Source organism: Pelophylax lessonae, assembly GCF_965119305.1.
Source record: "Pelophylax lessonae genome assembly, chromosome: 1".
Lineage (NCBI taxonomy): Eukaryota > Metazoa > Chordata > Amphibia > Anura > Ranidae > Pelophylax > Pelophylax lessonae.
The window spans coordinates 5230539-5253866 of NC_138768.1; the positions used below are offsets into that span (position 1 = coordinate 5230539).

Consider the following 23328-nt stretch of genomic DNA (forward strand, 5'->3'; position numbering starts at 1 on the left):
GGTTTGAATTGCTTCAAATAGGTTCTGTGTTTACACTTCTGATAATGTGCATTGTACATCAATGTCAGAGACAGACTGTCTGTCTGTCACTGGCGGGCTTTTCCTATTGTCTGTATATTGAGGTGTGATGTGGATTCTGTTAAGCCTGTCTGTCCCATTGTTAAATGTTAATGAACTCACATATTGTTTCTGTCCAGATGGCTAGATAATTAGTTCAGGTTAATTCTATTTCTGTATACAATTTAATTTACATATGATAGGTCAGGAGTTGCCTGATGACATTATGTGTGGTAATCTGATCAGGAGCGGGAGGTCCGTGCTGTATATAAATTTTGTGTGACTGTTCAATAAAGAGAAGGCTCCAGTACAAGCTAAGGCATCGCCTGAGGAAGGAGCATGCATGCTCCGAACGCGAGCACCCCCTGCCACTATTGGATGTAAGCCTGGATACTGAACGCTACCAAACCCACAGGAAGTGTCGGACTCCATCGGCACAGCCAGGACCATGGCCGCCACAGTGTACTTCCCGAACATCCCTGCAGTGTTGCAGATGAACCATCACCATTTGCTGATCAACGATTTCCTCTGTGTGAGTTACTACGTTGTTTTTATGTAATAAATAAGCTTTTAATCTACACTGAGGTGGCGCTGCTTTTCTTCTCCTACCCCTTTTTGTCTGTTGCAGAGTCCCTCTAGCTCTGTATGAAGCCTGCAGCCACCTCCACCATCCATCTCCACTTACCCCAGGGATTGAACTATCCTGCATACCTCCTAAAAAGACTACCTACAGCCACAGTTGAAACTTTTTTCATAAGATCGAATGTACTTGACTCTTTCACTGGCGCAGGTCGAACGTTGTGTATATGTTCCAGTACAAGCTAAGTTGTTGGCTAGCTTTGTATGGAGCGGCTGGAATATTTGATATCTATGTTCAAGACTGAAGGAAGCCGTATACTGACGGAAGTCCACAAACACAGTGTGGGTCACGGTTCTGTTACACCTCCCTTTGGAATTTTGGTTGAAGTGAGATGTTGGTATAAAGGGGTGTCGAGTTGGAGGATGATTTTGTATTTTTTTATTTTTTTTTTATTTGCAGAGATGGTATATTTGAATATATCTGTAATATTCCGATAGGGCGATGTTGAATTTGAGATGGAGCTTTGGGAAGGGGGTCAGTTTACTATCCTCAAAGATATCTTCTATGTTTTGGATTCCAGTTTGGTGCCAGCGTGTGAAGTTAATCGAGGGGATGGCAGTTTGAAGGTAGTAGAGTGGTAAAGGAATTTTAGTGGTTGGCGATGCCCCACTTAGTTTGGCGTAGGATGTATGTAAGGCATTAATGGTTGCTTGTACCGCTGGGTAGGGTGAGTTTGAGGAGAGGTGATCAAGGAAATAGGCCAGGAGCAAGGTTTTAGTATCATATCCAGGTAAGGTGATCACTTCCAGTTGTGACCATTGTTTGTGGGCGTTATTGGTCCACCAGAATTTAGCTTAATCTAATAGCGAGGCTATGTAGTAATGATATAGGTTGGGGACTGAGGTTCCTCCCACTGTAGTATGCTTTTCCAATATAGACAAGGCACATCTAGGCTTTTCCCCTTTCCAGATATACTTTAGTTAGAGTTAGAGTTAGCAGAGATCAGAGTTTATCAAAGTAACGCATAGGGATAAGTATGGGTATAGTGCGAAATAGATACAATATTTTGGGAAGTATAATCATTTTAAATGCTGCTATCCTTCCTAATGTCAATAGTTCTAACTTTTTTAATTGTTCCAGTTTTTTGGGAAGATTTTCAAGGAGAGAAAGAAAGTTTAGTGAAAATAGTTTCCCTGAAGTCAGTGGTATCAGGATGCCTAGATATGTCAGATGGGAGTTTGTCCATGAGTAGGGGAATCATGATTAGAGTAGAGTTTTAAGTGGTGGAGGTATATTGATGCCTAAGATTTGGGAATTGCTACTGTTAACTTTATAATACGATACAGATCCAAATGTATCTAATATATTTTGGACGCGGTTAGTGATTTGATAGGGTCCATGGTAGTTAAAATAACATCATTGGCAAATAGCCCTATTTTATTGTGGAAAGGACCTGTTTGTAGGGCAAAAATTGATGATGATGATTGTTTTAGGTGTGCCAGGGGTTCCATAATTAATGCAAAAATGCGCAGGGAGAGTGGGTAGCCTTGCCTAGTCCCGTTTGTAATAGGGAATTCTGAGGACAATGTTCCAGTGGAGTAGACTTTAGCCGATGGATTGCAGTAAAGGGCCATTATGGCCGATTTAATTGGACCATTAAATCCAAACTTTTCAAGGCCTGCTTCAAGGTATCCCCAGTGAACCCGATCAAAAGCTTTTTCTGCATCTAGTGCTAAAAATATTGAGGGAAGTTTGTGAATATCTGCGTGTCAAAGAAGGTGGAGAGTTCTTCGAGTGGCGTCAGGGGCTTGTCGGTTTTTAATAAAACCTACTTGATCGGGTGGATTAAAGAGGGTAGTATGTCATTCAGTCAGAGAGATAGAGTTTTGGCGTATATCTTGATATCTGAGTTTAGTAGGGAAATTGGTCGATAATTTGATGGACGGGTTGTATCTTTGCCCGGTTTAGGGATGGTGGATACCACGACTTGCAGCATTTCCTGAGGGAATTTGTATTGAAAGTTTTTGTTAGATGTGGAGAGAGAATTTCAGAGAATTTCCGGTAATACTCATTTGGGAAGCCGTCTATACCTGGGGCTTTGGATGTCGGGAGAGTTTGGATTGTTTTAGCAATTTCAGCCGGAGTGAAGGGGCGAGATAATAGTTAAAGTTGCTCTGTATCTAATGATGTCAATTTTAGCGGTCAAAGGAAGTCTTTGATCTGTTGTGTGTTGGGTTAGGGGGTGGACGGGTCTAGTGCTAGATTGTAGAGTTTTGAGTAGTAGTCTCTAAAGATCTCTACTATCTGTGCTGGGGCATTGTGGGTAGTGCCCGATATCGGGTCAGTGAGATTATGTAATCAAGAGGCTAATCTTTTTTACCATTGATGTGTCGTGCTAGTAAGGCACCTGTTTTGTTGCTTAATGCATACGAATTAGCTTTAAGAATTGTTTTTCAAAGTCATACAGAAGTAAAGATATAAGCTTGGTTTTAAGGTTTAGTATTTTAGTGGCATAATGTGTAGTGGGGGTATGCTTGTTCAACACTTATAGTTCTCGGATCGATTTGACCAGATTATCAAAGTCTTGCATTTTTTTGGGTTTTTTTTTTGTCGGAGCTGACTTGAAATAATTTCCCCCTCATGACTGCTTCATGGGCATTCCAGAGGGTGAAACAGTCCAATTCAGAAGTGTCGTTCAAAGAGAAGTAGGATTTGTCTTCCTCGTCAATAGTGTGGGCGTGGTTAGGGTCTGATAGGAGGGACTTATTCAGTCTCCATAATGTGAAGTATGTAGGCGAGGGTTGTGTGGTAATCATAAGGGAAATAGGGGCATGGTCTGACCATGTAATCATACCTATGGAGGTAGACATGGCACATGGTAGAGAGTTTTTGTCTAGAATGAACATATCTATCCTAGAATACAATTAGTGTGAGGAGGAAAAGTACATATAATCCCTCTCTGCTGCATTAAAGCAACTCCACACATCAAACAGGTCTCTTCTGAAGAGAAAGGATTGCCCCTGATTCCCCCTGTATTGAATTGTACTGTAACTGTATTGTCTTCCCCCACACTGTAAAGCGATGCGCAAACTGTTGGCGCTATATAAATCCTGTATAATAATAATAATAATAATAATAGACAAGCCAAAGTCCTCCTACACGAGGAGGAGGTGTCTAAATGGGGGTCAGTGACAGAGTTAAAGTTGCCACCCACAATCAGTAGGCCTTTGCGACATGTGTCTACCTTTTTAAATAGGCGTTTCAGAAATGAGACCTGCTTGGTGTTGGGGGCATACAGGTTCACCAGAGTACAAGGCGTGTTGTTCAAAGTGCAGATTAGAATGATAAATCTACCCCTATCATCAATTATGGAAGAATAAAGTTGAAAAGATATTGAATCCTTTATCGCAATTAGCACACCAGCCTTCTACTTAGCGTAAGTTAGCAGTAAAAATTTGGGAGAAATATTTAAGGGAAAAACAAATTGGATCCCCTTTATGGAAGTGGGTCTCCTGAAGAAAGAGGACCTCACTTTTTAAGGAGAGAACCTCTTTCTGTAAGATTTGACGCCTATAGGGGCTATTGCGACCTTTAACATTAGGGAAAAAACTAAGGTAAAGCTTTATAGCAAAATTTATAGCAACCCTCATGTGACAGTGATCTATGTTGATGCCAGGAATGTAACAATAGGCTCTAAATGGAGTAAGTCATTCTATCAATAACCAAAGTATATTATTATAGAAACAGCATGTGTGTACCGTCATGTACCAGTTATAAAAAAACACTTAAACAGGGGAAAAAAAAAACAAGGTATAAAATGCCTAAAAGGTTTCCAGAGGTAAAATTGAGAACAATGAGCCATATAAGACGTATATTGCAAAAACATGAGGGAGATAAATGACAAAGTTCACCGTGGGGTCCGATCAAATCGTCATGTGTATCATATCAGGGTGGAAGGGTGACCAGGCTCATAGAGAAAGGTGGATAACTAAGAGATCCCGTGAAACAAAACATCAGTTCAAGACCAGTCCATGGTGATCCTGTTGCAACTGGGTTCCCAGGTTGGGGGGTATCAGGTTTGATTATATTCCAGGATTGCAACATTTTGATACCCATCTCCACAGAATAGATTGCATGTTGTTTGCCCTGATGGGAAACAAGCAGCTTAGTGGGGCGACCCCACTGATAGGGAATCCGATGATTACGTGAAGCCTTAGTAATCGTAGTGAGTTGCCTGCGTGCTTGTATGGTCGCTGCAGAAAGGTCTGCATACAGAAAAGGTGGGGGTTCTTTCTGGAGGCTGCCATTGTTTGCTCCTTAATGTAGTAAAAATGAATGCGGGCCAAAGCGTCACGAGGCAGGTTATCTGGGCGAAAGGATGGTTTAGGAATGCAATGGGCTCGATCGATAATGAGGTCAGTGTTAGATAACGATGGGAGAAGTTCTTGCAGGAGTTGGTGGAGGTAGTCATGGAGTAGGGATGGAGAGATGGTCTCTGGTATGCCACAACACAATTTTAATATTATTATGCTCAGACCGATCTTCTAAATTTGCAAGTTGATCATTAAAGCCATCAATAAGATGATTATAGGCCTGGCAAATGTTGCTGATTTTAGATTCAGTATGAGATACTCTCACAGATACTCTAATGTCAGCTAGTGTGGCTGGCTGAGAGGAATTTGGGAAATCCTCTAATGGCTTCAGGGCGGGAGTCACAGTCACAGGGGTCAGGGATTCATGGCAGTGCCCAACTGCTTCTCCATGCCTGTGTTTTTTGGTCTATTCTGGCTTCGGTTGTTGGGGAGTCAGGAGAAGAAAGAGACTCCCCATGCTGCAGGGAGAGAGGAGTTTGTGATGAGTCATACCGCTGCTCTCCTGTGTGCTGCTGTCCTCCATTGAGAGTGTGGCCAGAAGAGAAGCTGCCACCGACATTATGCTGCTGCTTGTCCCCTGCCAAGGGGAAGAAATGAGTAAGTTTCTGGGTTCCAGCTCTTGTTTTGTCCCACTTTGGCATGTCTCTGGCATTCTGTGGATGTTAACCGCGGTTTTGGTTATATTTCTACCGGTCTATGCTGTAAGCCGCTGTAAAAGGAGCCTTTATAGCAGAGCTAGCTCACACAGCCACCATCCAGGTCCACAGCTGGCCACGTCCCCCACCCTAATCCATGTCTTTATGGACCTTGCTTTGTGCACTGGTCCAAACCATTTGGTGGAGGGGGGATTATGGTGTGGGGGAGGGGGGATTATGGTGTGGGGTTGTTTTTCAGGGGTTGGGCTTGGCCCCTTAGTTCCAGTGAAGGGAACTCTTAAGCCGTCAGCATAACAAGACATTTTGGACAAATTAACCTCCCTGGCGGTATGATTGTTTCCTATTTTAGGTGCTGAAAGCAGTACCATTATTTTGCATGTAATTCTTAAGGACGAGCAGCCCAAACCATCTAGTTACATATGATTTATTTTTACTGTGCGTTCTTCTTTATAACATCTCGGGTATGATAAATTTTGAAACACAAAATCATAAATTATAATATAATAAATAACTTTAAATAAGTTAAAGTATATATATTATATATATATAGCCTCTCATTTGCTATCCTGTTACTCTACCTACTACGCCACCGAGCCAGCTGTTTAATCTAAGACTCTCTCTGCCTAACTAACTTCTATCTGAGTTTGACAGCTATTTTATAGGGCTTTGATGTCACCAGCACACCATAATGCATTGCTCAGTTGCAGTGAAGAAATTACTGACCTCAGTAATTTCTTCACTGCACCTGAGCAGTGGATTATGGGGCGCTGGTGACGTCAGAGCCCTATAAAAGAGCTGTCAAACTCAGATAGAAGTTAGTTAGGCAAAGAGAGTCTTAAGTTGATCAGCTGGCTCGGTGGTGTAGATGGCAGAATAATGGGCTTGCAAGTTAGAGGCTATGGATTTGAGTCTCCTCTAGCCAGTGGTTGATTAATAGTCACTTACATTTAAGCCTTTAAAATGAGGATTTGTGATTGTTCGTATGTTCACTAGAACATTTCCCCTGGTCGAGATGTTCTGGTGCGAACCGAACAGGGGGGTGTTTGGCTCATCACTAATGGTAATGTGTGTTCTTCTGTCTTCTATGAAAAGCTGCACAAATATGTGCGAAATCTTCATTACACCGACCCAACTGGAGGCGAGATCTACTTTAATGAGAGGCAAGAAGTTCCATCCGATCTTATTTTACACAGCTGGATTTATTTCAACCGTTCAGATGTTTTATTTGTCCCAGTTTCTATTATTAAAGGCCCAGACTTTGCGTCTGAAAGAAATCTCAATATCAGTGATTCCATCTTCTGGAAAAGAGGAAAAGTAAGACACGTCTGGATTGTTTTCTGTTTATATCATTTGCTGAGGAGGTTCATAATTCCGATTTATAGGGATTTTTAGCCTTATTTAACCAGTAATTTTTTTCATAATTTTAGGCCAATTTGTATTCTGCTATATATTTTTGGTAAAAAAATAAAAATAAAATAATCACAAAAAGTGTATATTGATTGGTTTGCACAAAAGTTATCGCATCTATAAACTAGGGGAAAGATTTATGTCATTTTTATTTATTTATTTATTTTTTTTTTTACTAGTAATGGTGGTGATCTACGATTTTTAGTGGGACTGCAACATTGCAATGGACAGATCGGACACCTAAAAAAACCCCAATAAGCATATATTGATTGGTTTGCACAAAAGTTATCACGTCTGCAAACTAGGGGAAAGATTTATGGCATTTTTATTTATGGCATTTTTTGCGATTCGGCCCTGCGTTACTTTAACTGACAATTGCGCGGTCGTGCGACTCTGTACCCAAATAAAATTGATGTTTTACCACAAATAGAGCTTTATTTTTGGTGGTATTTGATCACCTGTGTGATTTTTATTTTTTGCGGTATAAACAAAAAAAGAGCGACAATTGTGAAAAAAAAAACAATATTTTTCACATTCTGCTATATAACATTCCCAATAAAAAAAAAATAAAATAAAAAATCTAATTTTTTTTATCCTTTTAGGCCAATTTGTATTCTGCTACATATTTTTGGTAAAAAAAAATTCCAATAAGCGTATTTTGATTGGTTTGCACAAAATTTATTGCATCTACAAAGTAGGGGAAAGATTTATGTCATTTTTATTTATTTTATTTTATTTTTTTTACTAGTAATGGCGGCGATCTGTGATTTTTAGCAGGACTGCGAGATTGCAGCGGACAGATCAGATGCCTAAAAAAAATCCCAATAAGCATATTTTGACTGGTTTGCACAAAAGTTATCGAATCTACAAACTAGATTTATGTCATTTTTTATCATTTTTTTTTTATTTATGACATTTTTTGCGATTTGTCACTGCATTACTTTAACTGACAATATCGCGGTTCTGCGACGATCTGCCCAAATAAAATCAATATCCTTTTTTTTCCCACAAATGGAACTTTCTTTTGATGGTATTTGATCACATGTGCGATTTTTACTTTTTACGCTATAAACAAAAAAAGAGCGACAATTCTGAAAAAAAAGCAATATTTTTCACATTCTGCTGTATAACATTCCCAATAAAAAAAATTAGAAATCTATTTTTTTTTCATAATTTTAGGCCAATTTGTATTCTGCTACATATTTTTGGTAAAAAAAAAAATCACAATAAGCGTATTTTGATTGGTTTGCGCAAAAATTATTGCGTCTACAAACTAGGTGATAGATTTATGTCATTTTTATTTATTTTATTTTTTTTACTAGTAATGGTGGCGATCTGTGATCTGTAGTGGGACTGCGACATTGCGGCAGACAGATCGGACACTAACTGACACTTTTAGGGGGACCAGTGACATTGCTACAAGTAATGAGTGCTAAAAATATGCGCTGTCACTGTACTAATGACACTGAAAGGGAAGGGGTTAACACCAGGGACGATCCAAGGGTTAAATGTGTCCCTAGGGGGTGCTTTCTAACTGTGTGGGGGATGGTCTTTCTGCATGAGCACAGAGACCTGTATTCGTAAATAAGAGGATCCCTGTGTTCATAACTCACAGAACAGTGCTCTGCCGTGTTTACAACAGCAGACCACCATTCTGTGTCCACAGGGAGCAATTTGGCTCCCCCTGTGATTGGCTCCCTCTGTGGCCAATGGGTGCACCCGTGTGCCTCCAGCGTACAACCTCCCTGGCAGGGCCCCCCCCCCACCTGAATACCCGAATATATATCAAGACAATATTTTCACTAAAATATGAGATGTTGTCATGTAATTTATTCACTGAACCTGAGCAGTGGATTGTGGGGCGGCTTGTGACATCAGAGCCCTACAAAAGAGCTGTCAAACTCAAAACAGCTCATAGCGTTGAAAGCGTCCGAAAAAGCAGGAGCTTCTTTTTTTTCTCCAATTTTTCGGGCGGACGGGGCGACTGATCATCGGGGGACAGTATTTTTTTTTCTTTTTTTTTTAATAAAGGACTTTTCCAAAGACAATGGCTTTTGTCTTCATTTTTTTTTTACACTTTTTTTGGTGAATGGGTAGGGGTATGATGTTCACCGATATCCATTCACATGGGGGGGGGTCTGGGGAGGATCTGGGGGCCCCATTGTTAAAGAAGGCTTCCAGATTCTGATAAACCTCCCCCCGCAGACCCCCACAACCACAGCCCATGGTTGTCAGGAAGAAACCCCTGTCCCCATCAACATGGGGGCTAGGTGCTTTTGGGGTAAGCACCCACCCCCCCAATGTTGAGGGCATGTGGCCTGGTATGGTTCAAGAGGGGGGGCGCTCTCTTGCCCAAACCGCCATCCTGATCAGCCAGGCTGTGTGCTCAGATAAGGGTCTGGTATGGAGTTTAGGGGGAACCCCACGCCGTTTTTTTTTACATTTTTGCCCAGGGCTCCCCTTAAAATCCATACCAGACCCGATGGGACCCCATGGCGTTTTTTTCAGCAATACTGACATAAACTGATATAAACCGTAGTGCCTATATATATATATATATATATAATGTGGTATACACTGCACTGATCTGATCTCAACAAACTGTAAATAGCAAACATCTCTCTCCCTGCCAGCAATGTATTATTAACTATAGAATTCCACTTAAAAATCACCCGCTGGCCAAGGGAATCGAACCCACAGCCGCCACTGTCAAGCACACTTAGGTTGAGCACACTTTCCCTGCCTCGCTAACTAACTCCTATCTCACCCTACACACAGTGGATGAGATAAAAGTTAGGGAGAGTGTGTTCAGCTTAAGCAGGCTTAATGGTGACATAGATGGTGGAATACCAGGCTTGCAATGACATGGCTGTGGGGTTCGAATCCCCTGGCCAGCAGGTGATTTATTGAGGTCAGAGTCCATGATAATGCAGGAATTCAAAAATCTTGCAAAGAAGCCCATTTATTCTTTCTTCCATTTTCTTCTTTGGACGAACGAGCGAACAGCCAATGTTAGAGTCAAACTTATGTTCGACTCAAACTCGAAGCTCATCCCTACAAAAGAATAATAATAATAATAATTACACAATAATAATGATAATTACAAAATAATAATAGTAATTCTATGTGATTTCAGCCTCCGGTATCTCGGTGCTCAGATCCCTGTTTACCTGGCAGCAGAAAAAAGTTTGGATCTTCAATGCATAAATGCTGCTATGAGTGCGTCTCGTGTCCGGAAGGAGAGATCTCCAACATTTCCGGTAGAGTTTGTATTTGTTAGTAAGTTATTGTTGGACTGGGCAGAAGATATCACTGTAGTAAACCACTTCTGGAACGGCCTTTTTCTGACACTTGTTGTTTACAAGTTAAAATCAGTTTTTTTTTTTGCTAAAAATGTACTTAGAACCTCTAAACATTATATATATATATATATATATATATATATATATATATATATATATTTTAGCAGAAACCCTAGGGAATAAAATATTTGAATCACACTGTATTTGCGCAGTGATCTTACAAATGCATTTTTTTTTTTTTTAAATTCACTTTTTTGAATTGAAAAATAAGAAAACAGTAAAGTTAGCCCATTTTCTTCTAGAATGTGAAAGATAATGTTACGACGAGTAAATAGATACCCAACATGTCACGCTTCAAAATTGTGCACGCTCGTGGAATGGCGACAAACATTGGTAGTTAAAAATCTCCATTGTCGGCATTTTAAAAATGTCTACAGGTTACCAGTTTAGAGTTACAGAGGAGGTCTAGAGCTCAAATGATTTTGCTCGCTCTAACGATCGCGCCGATACCTCACATGTGCGGTTTGAACACCGTTTACATACGTGGCCTTGACTTCCGTATGAGTTCGCTTCTGCGCGCAAGCTAACAGGGACAGGGCTCTTTAATTTCTTTTTTCCCTATTTATTTTATTTATTATTTTTTATTTTTACACTGTTTACCTCTTTATTGTGAGACCTGGGGTCAAAAAGACCTCAGACCTCACAACTACACTAAACCGGTTGCTAGGCAACGACATTTGACGTCACTCCGGTCATCCAAGACCATAGAGTAGAGTGGGGGCCATCTTGCCCTCACTCGACTTCCTGTCTCAGAGGATTCGGAACTGGATCGTTTTCCCCGCTGCCAGCAGGTCGGGTAAGCAAGGAAAACGGCCGGGACACAGAGGGGGGGCACCTCTTCCGCCACACCGTAAGGGTGATCCCGCAGCGAAACCGCCACTGTGACCACCCTTATCTGAAAGCCAATTGCCTGCCGTTTTCAAAAATACCGGAGTTATGGCTGCTTTCTGCTGCCATAACCCCGTCAAAGGACTGACATAAAACTGCGGAGGGCGGTTTGTAAGTGGTTAACCTTTCCGGACCGCCCACCGCATATATACTGCGGCAGGGTGGCCCTCCTGCACGAACCGAGGTAGGGCTACATTGGTCGCGCGCGCTCCCACGCCCACTTGGCAGCAGGGAAGCCGCTGCACCGGGCAGGCGGCTCCGATTGCCGCCGTCCACTCGCGATCACTCCCCGCTAAGAGAGGAGGTCAGTCAGCTGTTGTAAACACAGCTTACCGTTCTTCTCCCTGGAATGATCACAGAGCGCCTGTGATCCTTCTATATAGGATCACAGGTCTCTATGGTCATTTCACAAGCTACGCCCCCCCACAGTTAGAAACACTTCCCTAGGTACACATTTAATCCTTCGATCACCCACAATGTTAACCCCTTCCCTGCCAGTGTCATTAGTACAGTAACAGTGCATATTTTTAGCACTGATTACTGTAGTAATGTCACTGGTCCCCCAAAAAGTGTAAAAAATGTCAGTTAGGGGTCCGCTCTGTCCACCGCAATGTCGCAGTCCCGCTAAAAATCGCAGATTGCTGCCATTACTACTAAAAAAAAAAAAGAGTAAAAATGACATAAATCTTTCCCGTAGTTAGTAAACGCGATAACTTTTGTGGAACCAAAATAAGATTTTTTTTTACCAAAAATATGTAGCAGAAAACAAATTGGCCTAAAATGTTAAAGAAATTTTGATTTTTAATTTTTTTTGGGAATGTTATATAGCAGAATGTGAAAAATATTGTTTTTTTTTTTTTGAAATGTCGCACTTTTTTGTTTATAGCGCAGAAAAAAAAAAGAAAAAAACGCACAGGTGATCAAATACCACCAAAGAAAACTGAAAATTTATTATCAAATACTTACCGTAATTTTCCTTTCCTGATGGACTCCATGGCAGCACACGTATGGGTAGCTCCGCCTCCTCTCCTACCCTATAGGACCTCATTCCCATCAATTTTTGCTCCAAGCCAGGAGCCGTGTTCCATAAATAGACTACTCAAGCAGATGGGAGGGAACTGCTGCCATGGAGTCCATCAGGAAAGGAAAATTACGTAAGTATTCGATAATAAATTTTCCGTTTTCCTGACAGACTCCATGGCAGCACACGTATGGGAAATAACTAGCCATACACAGCTGGGTGGGTAACTGCTGGGCAAACAGAGAAAGGTTTAATTTGTACCATCTACAGACAACATTTTTAAACCAAAATTGACCAAAGACAAAGAATCCCGTTCAACACAATAATGCGTCATGAAGGTATTAATCGAGGACCATGAGGCCGCTCTGCAAATGACTTCAGGTGCAGCATGCAGGGAAGCTGCCCAAGACGTGGATATCCCTCTGGTGGAATGTGCAGTCACCACTTCCGACTGGCTCTACAGTATATGCCCACTGGATGGTCTGAACTATCCAACTTGCTATTGATCTAGAAGATGCCTGCTAGCCTTTGTTTTTCCCGTAGAAGAGCACGAATTGGTGGTCCGACTGGCGAAAAGGGGCCGTGGCTCCCAGATATGATTGTAAGGTCTCACCCACATCCAATGGATGGGTATTAAGGTCATCTTGAGATCTGAACGTGGGTATAATGATTTCCTGGTTAACGTGAAAAACCAACGTTACCTTTGGATTAGAACCCAGCATCGGAATTAAGACTACTCGATCGGGGAAAAAGGTTAGGAACGGTTCCTTGCACCCCAAGGCACTAATTTCAGATACACGTTTGGCTGATATGATAGCCACCAGAAAAGCCGTCTTCCTGGAAAGGTTTTTGAGGAAAAAAGGATCTTCATGCACCAAACTGGTTGAGAAAAGAAAATCCAGGACTAGCGGAAGGTCCCATTTGGGAAACCTGGGCTTCCTAGGAGGTCTCAGGCTAGTAGCACCTCTGAAAAACTGGCGAACCAGAGGATGTTTAGCCCATGCAGTCCCTGTGAAGGCAGAGATGGCTGAGATTTGGACTCGGAGAGAGCCAACCGCTAAGGATAGATCCAGTCCTGTCTGTAGAAAACCCAGGATATCATGGATTTTTGGATCAGTAATAGAGCCAGAGACACTAACCATGTAATCCTTGAATTTGGACCAAATTCTCTCGTAAACCCTGTTGGTACCCGGTTTTCTAGCACTGAACATTGTGGGATTTGCCACAATTGGACAACCAAGAGCCTTCAGTCTTTCCCTTTCAAGAACCAGACCATGAAATGAAGCTGTGCTGGGCAGGGATGAAGTACAGGACCCTGAGACAGAAGATTCAGCCTTATTGGCAGAGAAACAGGATCCCGACAGCTCAGTTGCTGCAACAGAGGAAACAATGGTCTCCTCGGCCAAAACTGAAGAATTGCAACGATCTCTACTCTCTCCTTCTTGAGTCTCAGCAGGAACTTGAATATGACTGGTACTGGGGGAAAGGCATATGCTTTGTGGAAACTCCAGTTATCTGTCAGAGCATCTACTCCGTAAACCTGGGTATAACGCCATCTCGTGTAAAACTTCTTCAGTTTGGCATTGTTTGGTGAGGCGAACAGGTCTACTTCCGGAAGAAACCCCAGAAAGATGACCCACCTGAAGACCTCTGGATGAAGGGACCACTTGTTGTTGTCCAGGTCGGTCCTTGACAGAAAATCCGCCTGGACGTTCTGGACTCCAGGAAGCTAAACAGCTGATAGGTCGGCCAGATTGCATGGAGCCCATGACATAATTGGTTTTACCTCCTTCAGGAGGGAAGAGCTGCGGGTACCCCTTTTCTCTTGATGTATGCGACAGCTGTCGTATTGTCCAGTCTTAGGAGGACCAAGGCTCCGGACACCAGATGATGAAAGGCCCTGAGAGCACAGAATGCTGCCCAAAGCTCCATCTGCCCTGGGCTCCCTCTGGCAGTGCGCACCCCAACCTGACCTGCTGGCATCCGATGTCATGACTACCCAAGGAGCAGGAGCAATCAAGTGGCAATTCAGGAGATTCTCCCGTTGGAGCCAACAAGTCAGGCCCTCCTTCATGGAGGATGTTATCCGGATAAGAGCATCTGGAATCCTGGGATGCTGACAATGCTGGACGTATCCTGTCGCAAATCATCGGAATCTTCTCCAATGGTAGGAAGATGGTGCCTTTGGAAGTGTCGAAGAGAGCCCCCATAAAGATCAGGGATCTTGTGAGTTCTAGGTGGCTCTTTTCCATGTTTAGAAGCCAACCGAACTCCTGAAGGGTGGAGATCACCTGAGACCTGTGATGCAGAATATGATCTTAATGCTGCGATAAAAGGTAATGATAAAGTTGAATCCCTTTTGCTCTGATAAGGGCTACTACAGCCAGTAAGATCTTTGAAAAGATTCAAGGTGATGTGGTAAGCCCGAAAGGGAGACAGGTAAACTGAAGGTGCACTTGACCTACCGCGAAGCGCAGAAACTTCTGCAGCTCTTTGGCCACTGGCACATGAAAATAGGCATCTTTCAAATTGATGGACACCATCCAGTCTTCTGGCTGCACCAACTGGCAAATGGTGAAAATAGTTTCCATCTTGAACCTCTCTTTCTTGATAAAAGAGTTTAGATGAGTCAAATCTATGACTGGTCTCCAGGAGCCGCTTTTCTTCAATACCATGAGGAGAGGAGAGTAAAGGCCTTGAAACCTTTGAAACCTTGAAACCAAAAGTGCGCATACTGAAGTAAGCGAGAGCCTACCCGCACCTTCTGAACAGGCTTGATATCAAAAGGACTTCGTGGCCTCCCGGCCACCCGAAGGTGTTCCCTTGGGAAAATTTTGACCTGTTGACTGAGTGCGTTTCCAGTTCTTCCTGAACTCGCGACCAGGTCTGTAGAAACGCGCTTCTCTAGATCGATCCAAGCTCTGTCTGCACTAAGATCTTCTATGATCTAGCAAACGGCGATTCTGGGGAAGGAACCCAGACTTGCCACCAGTAGCCCGGGGAATGGTACTGTCCAATTTGTTGCCAAAAAGGGACGATCCCTCAAAGGGGATCCTGCACCAAGCCTGCTTGGATGCAGGATCAGCCAACCAAGGGCACAGCCATAGAGCGCGCTTGGCCGTGACAGAGGACAGCATGACCCGTGCCACTAGGCGGATAACATCTATGGAAAAAAAGCCATCGCCAATCTCAGTTCCCGGAACCGCCGAACTTCTAGCCACTTCTTCGGAGACACTCTGAAGTGTGACCTCCACATTATCCACCCAGGCCTCCATGGCCTTAGACGTGGCTTCCAAAGCCAAAGCTGGTTTACAGGCCAAGCCAGCTGACAAATAGATCTTTTTAAGATCTGTGTCAATATGTCTATCTAATCCATCCTTAAAGGAAACCGAGTCTTCCAGCGGTAAGGAGACGTGCTTTACTAACCTTATTAAGGCTGCATCCACTGTAGGGGCAGAATCAAGATGCTTAACCTTCTCACTTTTGGAGGGATACATCCTGGAAACTTTGGAGAGTCCTTCCTTTCCACTCGTCCGTGATAATTTCCCCCAGCTCACCCAAAAAGGGAAGTGAGAACGCTCTTTTTTGAGGTGTTTAAATTACTTCCTCTGCTTGGCTGGGGATTCTGCTGGGTCTTCCCATTTTAGTGCCTCCATAACCGTCTTAACTAGCGGTAGAACCATGGCAAAATCAAAACCAGAGGCCTGGTCCTCTAGGTCATCTTCACTTACATAGGAATCCTCTGAAAAGTTCCCGGCTCTAAATCTTCCCTTGGGGGAAGAACTGGTGCCTCGAATGAGTGACCAGACAAACGGCTAGGATCCCAATCCCTGAGGGACTCTTGGATGATCCGTCTGACCAGGGATTCTAATGGCTGGTCCGTGTCTTTCTTTTCCTTTAGTGCCCGAGAATAACAGGCATCACACAAGGACCTGTCCTCAGGGAGACGGGCCTGACAGCCCCTACAAGACTTTCCCGTGGGACGACCAGAAAGGCGGGAAGGCTGAACCTGGAGTATCCTCATGACGCCTGGACCTGGACCTATGGCGTCGAGATCTAGAGGATGAGTGACGGTGAGTTGAAGGTGAACGATCCCTTGATCCAGTAACAGGGTGTTGCTCAGACCTAAGTGGACTGAAAAAGAAGGTAGGAAAGAAGCTCAGGCTACAAAGACCAGCTGGCAGACAGGTAAGGGTTAAAAATACCGAACTCACCTGTTGCGCAGGGACTGGCCACCAGGGGGTGTTGAAGCATCCATTGCAGACAAACAAAAGAAGCCTGCAATAGGGAGAGAGTAAGTATTCAAACCGTCCTCCCCCCACTCCACTGTCCCCCCTTATCCCCATCCAGGACTGACACAATGCAGGACTTACCAGACACAGGCAGAGACACCGCACGGGGAAGCTGCCGCAAAGCCCGCAGACATTCCAAGTCTAACAGCTATGACAGCTGTTTAAATTTCCCGGGAGCCGCAAAAACCACGCCCGCATGACGCATCACGCCATAGAGGGACGGATTGCGGTGCGCGCGCATGCGCAGACCGCTGCAAGGGCCAAGCCTCATCCTGAACACCCAATGGGAAGCCAGGAGAAGTGGGGGAGGAGCGGAGAGTGGCGGTCTGGAACGCTGGAGCGCTCCTGCCGCCATAGACAGCATACCAGGAAGTAAAACGGAGCAAATGGAAAATGAAGCAAAACAATACATTACTACCCACAGACAGCTCAGAACCTGGAGTGCTCTCCAACAGGAGTCCAGCGCCTGCATCAGGGCATCAGGGCCTCCCGCTAGTAGCAGGGACGTTTGGCCAAACATGCAGCCCACCTTTCATTCAGGATTTCAAGCATCAATACTGCCAGGGTCCACCCAGTTAATACCGGGATTGCTGGACTGTCACAGACAAGGCACCGTCAGGAAACATCAAGCCACACGCCGCCAGGTCTATTGAAGCTGACATACATCCTATAAGGTAAGACTTCTCTTGCAGGAGGAGGACAAAAAAGGAACATGGTTCCTGGCTTGGAGAAAACATTTACGGGAGTGGTGTCCTATAGGGTAGGAGAGGAGGCGGAGCTACCCATACGTGTGCTGCCCTGGAGTCTGTCAGGAAAGCTCTATTTATGGGGGGAAAAAGGACATCAATTTTATTCGGGTACAGCGTCACACGACCGCGCAATTGTCTGTTAAAGTAACGCAGTGCCGAATTGCAAAAAATGGTCTGGTCAGGTAGGGGGCAAATCCTTCCGGGGCTGAAGTGGTGAATTATGAATTATACGGTGCAAAAAAATACCTTTTGATTCTGTCATAAAAATGAAAAAAAAAAATGGGGCCAGAGGGGCCAAAATATGTAGCAGAATACAAATTGGCCTAAATTGATGAAAAAAAAATTATTTTATAATTTTTTTTATTAGGAATGTTTTACAGTAAAAAGTAAAAAATATTGGGGTTTTTTTTTTTCAAAATTTTGGTTATTTTTTGTTTTTTTGTGCAAAAAAAATCAAAGCCGCACAGATAATCAACCAACAAAAGAAAGCTCTATGTGTGGGAAAAAAAGGACATCAATTTTATTTGGAAACAGCATTGCACGACCGCGCAATTGTCCGAATCGCAAAAAATGGCCTGGTCATTAAGGGGGAAAATCCTTCCAGTCCAGAAGTGGTTAAAGAGTAGCTCCAGTCTGTAAAAATAATAATAATAAAAGTCAGCAGCTACAAATCCTGTGGCTGCTGACTTTTAATAAAGGGCACTTACCTGTCCTGGGATCCCTCCATGTTGGCACCCCTAGCCGATTCGGCAATCAGGGTGCAGACGCCGGCATCTGTAGTAAGGGAAAGAGGAAGTGAAGCCTTGCAACTTCACAGCCTGTTTCCTACTGCGCATGCACGAGTAGCACTTCACTTTCTGAAAGGTCCCACCATCTTCTGGGACCTGTGTGTGTCCCAGAAGGCAGCGGGGGGAGGAGGAGGGGCTGAAAATGTCATAGAATGTCAAAACCAGGTACTCTCCCCCCAAAAAGTGCTAAATGTGGCATTGGAGGGGAGGGGGGGAGGGTGTGAACAAGCTGAGCGTCCCCTTTTGGGTGGAGCTCCACTTTAGGTTTACTGTTTTTTTTCTCCTTTGTATCAGAAGGATTTTACTGCTGTGCTGTAAATAGAATATCCCTCTGGGAGCATACCCCTCCCCCCACCCAATCCAAAGGGGCTGTGTGAGTGGGGGGGGATAATGGGAAAGGAACCTCCAGACTCACTCTAATAAATGTTAATACCTACACCACCTAAAAGGTTTCCCACCTTTACCCTCCCGCTGCCTGAACCTTCCCACCTACCCCTCCTGACCACCCTCATCTAGACTACCTTCTCTACTTCCTTGTCTTACCCACTTTTGTTCCCATCACCCTCTCCTCATAAATACAGACTTCTCCTCCTCTTCCTCCTCCTCCCCCAATACTTCATCATCTCTGACCTCTTCTATTCCCATCTCACCTGATCCCTTTCCTAAAAGACATTACCCTCCCTGAACCTGCCCACCTACCCCTCCTGACCACCCCCATCCAGACTCCCTTCTCTATTTCCTTGTCTTACCCACTTGTGTTCCCATCACCTCCTCCTCATAAATACAGACTTCTCCTCCTCTTCCTCCACCTCCCCCAATACTTCATCATCTCTGACCTCTTCTATTCCCATCTCACCTGATCCCTTTCCTAAAAGACATTACCCTCCCTGAACCTGCCCACCTACCCCTCCTGACCACCCCCATCCAGACTCCCTTCTCTATTTCCTTGTCTTACCCACTTGTGTTCCCATCACCCTCTCCTCATAAATACAAACTTCTCCTCCTCCTCCCCCAATACTTCATCATCTCTGACCTCTTCTATTCCCATCTCACCTGATCCCTTTCCTAAAAGACATTCCTCTCCCCCCTCCATGAACCTGCCCACCTACCCCTTCTGACCACCCCTCATCTAGACTCCCTTCTCTATTTCCTTGTCTTACCCACTTGTTTTCCCATCACCTCCTCCTCATAAATACAGACTTCTCCTCCGCTTCCTCCACCTTCCCCAATACTTCATCATCTCTGACATCTCAACCGATCCCTTTTCTAATTTTCCCAAAATCTAATTTATTTTATATAGTTACACAGATAGTCAGGTTGAAAAAAGACACAAGCCTATCTAGTTCAACCAATAAAAGGGGAGAAAAAAATCATACAATCCCATATACACAATCCTATGCCCACAGTTTATCCAGAGGAAGTCAAATCAATACAGCAAAGCATGATCCAGTTTGCTCCAATAGAGGAAAAAAAATTCCTTCCCGATCTGCTGAGAGGCAATCGGATTTTCCATATAGCATAAAGAGATATAAAGAGTCGGGATGGGCCGAACACCCCCCCCCCCCCCCGTTTGGTTCGCAGCAGAAATCCCGAACAGATTGGCAAGCCCCATTGAAGTCTATGGGAGGCAAACAGGAAACATAAAAGTGCCCATTTTGACGACTTATATGCAAGTGATTAGCCATAAAAGGGGTATGGGGGTCTGGGTACTGCCCTGGGGGATATGTATCAATTAAAAAATAAAAATAAACATTTTATTAGGAGCAATGATTTTAATTATGCTTAAAGTGCAACAAGAAAAATTATTTTGACTCTTTTTTTTTTTTTTTCTTTCGAAATTTCATTTTTGATGCAGCAGGTTCTATACACGGTACAGATGTGCCGCTTTACAGGCAGACTAAGGGGACCCCCAGGCACTATATTTAACAGAATGTTTCCTTTTTATTATTGCACTTCAAGCCTCATTAAAATCACTCCTCATTTAAAAAAAAAAAAAGTTTGCATTGATATACAGTATGTCCCCCATTTTAGTACCCGAGCCCCCACACCCCCTTTATAGCCAATTACTTGCATATAAGCCTTCAAAATGGGCACTTTTGATTGCTTATGTTCGGCTCCCATAGACTTCAATGGAGTTTGCAGTTCAGGGGAGAAATTTTCCCCTGTTCGGGGCGTTTTGCCCATCTCTACTCCCCATTATCTCTTCTCTGCCTATAACACATTTATTGTACATTCCATTTTTATCTTTTCACTGTTTACTGTGTCCTTATGGCAACACCAACCATCTATCTATCTATCTATCTATCTATCTATCTATCTATCTATCTATCTATCTATCTATCTATCTATCTATCTATCTATCTATCTATCTATCTATCTATCTATCTATCTATCTATCTATCTATCTATCTATCTATCTATCTATCTATCTATCTATCTATCTATCTATCTATCTATCTATCTATCTATCACCTCTCCCACAATGATGGAAAATCCCATTGCTAGATGTAAGACAACACAAGACAATTCATTTCCTCAGAAGCTCTGACCCCGATCCTCATTGTGTTTGTATTGTTCTTTCTGCAGACAGTGAAAACTGCATGAAATGTCCCGATGATGAATTTCCAAATGAGAAGAAGGATCGATGTGTTCCAAAATTGATGGAATTTCTCTCCTACACTGATGACACCATTGTTGCAGTATTTTCAGCTGTCTCCATCCTCTGTTGTCTTCTGACTGGTTTAATATTGGGGATATTTATCCATTACCAGGACACCCCCATTGTTAAAGCCAATAACCGGAACCTGAGCTATCTTCTCCTGGTCTCCATCATGCTGAGCTTCCTCTGTGTCTTCTTGTTCCTCGGCAGTCCAGTAGATGTGACCTGCATGCTGCGTGTGACCTCTTTTGGTGTCATCTTCTCAGTTGCCGTCTCTTCTCTACTTGCCAAAAGTATCATGGTGTGTATTGCTTTTAAAGCCACCAAACCTGGGAGTCCCTGGAGGAAATGGATGGGAACCAAACTGTCCAATTTTATCATTTGTGTCTTCTCACTGGTTCAAGTCATAATCTGTGTCACTTGGTTGTCTATTTCTCCCCCCTTCCAGGATCGGGACAATCACTCTTATCAGGGGAAGATCATCATTGAATGTAATGAGGGTTCAGTTATCGGCTTCTACTCCGTCCTGGGATATATGGGACTTCTGGCAGCTGTGAGTTTCATTATTGCGTTTTTAGCCAGGACATTACCGGACACTTTTAATGAGGCCAAGTTCATCACCTTCAGCATGCTGGTGTTCTGCAGTGTCTGGATTGCCATGATCCCAGCCTATCTGAGCACCAGTGGGAAATACATGGTGGCTGTGGAGGTTTTTGCTATAATGGCCTCAAGTTCTGGACTTCTTGGCTGTATATTTTTCCCCAAATGTTTCATAATTCTGTTCAGACCTGACCTGAATACAAAGACATTTATCCACTAATATGTATGGAGCAACGCTGGGCTACCAGTAGTTATAGCATTATTTCTATTATTGTTCATTTTATTATTTAGTTAGTGTAACGGAACCGCGACCCACGCTGTGCTTGTGGACTTCCATCAGTATACGGCTTCCTTCCAGTCATGAACATAGATATCAGATTTTCCCAGCCGCCCTACATACAAAGCTAGCCAACAACTTAGCTTGTACTAAAATCTCAGTTTATTGAACAGTCACACAGAATTTTTATAGAGCATGGACCCCCCCTCCTGATCAGATTACCACACACAGGTCAGGGGTTGCCTATTTACATTATCATATGCAGATGAAATTGTATACAGAATTAGAATTAACCTGAACTAATTATGTAGCCATCTGGACAGAAACAATGTGAGGTCATTAACATTTAACAATGGAACAGACGGACTTAACACAATCCACATCCCACCTCAATAGACAGACAATAGGGAGAGCCTGCCAGTGACAGTCTGTCCGTCTCCTACATTGAAGTACATGGAATACACATCTAAGCATTGCTTTGATTATTTAGGAGTCACAGACTCCATGGCAACAGGCTATAGGTCTCACGGTGTAAACTGGGATTAAATCTTCATATTTCTTGAGAGATATTGTTGATAAATATTACTCTCCCATTTTAAGTTATCTAAACCATTTTCTCAGTGTCCATTAAGTATCTGTATACTTATCCACACACAGGTCAGGGGTTGCCTGATTACATTATCCTATGCAGATTAAATTGTATACAGAAATAGAATTAACCTGAACTAATTATCTAGCCATCTGGACAGAAACAATGTGGGGTCATTAACATTTAACAATGGAACAGACGAACTTAACACAATCCACATCCCACCTCAATAGACAGACAATAGGGAGAGCCTGCCAGTGACAGTCTGTCCGTCTCCTACATTGAAGTACATGGAATACACATCTAAGCATTGCTTTGATTATTTAGGAGTCACAGACTTCATGGCAACAGGCTATAGGTCTCACGGTGTAAACTGGGATTAAATCTTCATATTTCTTGAGAGATATTGTTGATAAATATTACTCTCCCATTTTAAGTTATCTAAACCATTTTCTCAGTGTCCATTAAGTATCTGTATACTTATCCACACACAGGTCAGGGGTTGCCTGATTACATTATCCTATGCAGATTAAATTGTATACAGAAATAGAATTAACCTGAACTAATTATCTAGCCATCTGGACAGAAACAATGTGGGGTCATTAACATTTAACAATGGAACAGACGAACTTAACACAATCCACATCCCACCTCAATAGACAGACAATAGGGAGAGCCTGCCAGTGACAGTCTGTCCGTCTCCTACATTGAAGTACATGGAATACACATCTAAGCATTGCTTTGATTATTTAGGAGTCACAGACTTCATGGCAACAAGCTATAGGCCTCACAGTGTAAAGCGGGATCAAATCTTCATATTTTTTGAGAGATATTGTTGATAAATATTACCATTTGAAGTTATCCAAACCATATTCTCAGTGTCCATTAAGTATCTGTCTTTCCCTCTCAGTGATGGTGAGTACCGTCACAGTTAGTGTATTGAGAATGAACACTGTTATATATAAACAATACCTCGCCAGTGAACTGTGAGTTCATTTTTTTGCTCTGGACACCACTGGTATCATCCCCT

General features: G+C 43.1%; 1 protein-coding gene across 1 annotated transcript; it reads left to right on the forward strand.

Moving 5' to 3' along the window:
- Positions 1 to 10288: 10288 nt before the first annotated feature.
- Positions 10289 to 21652, forward strand: LOC309559513 (vomeronasal type-2 receptor 26-like; the record flags this gene model as incomplete). Its single annotated transcript, XM_082262789.1, has 2 exons — positions 10289 to 10352; positions 20760 to 21652. The coding sequence occupies 2 exons, from the start codon at positions 10289 to 10291 to the stop codon at positions 21650 to 21652; spliced, it is 957 nt and encodes a 318-aa protein (XP_082118915.1).
- Between the last annotated feature and the right edge of the window lie 1676 nt (positions 21653 to 23328).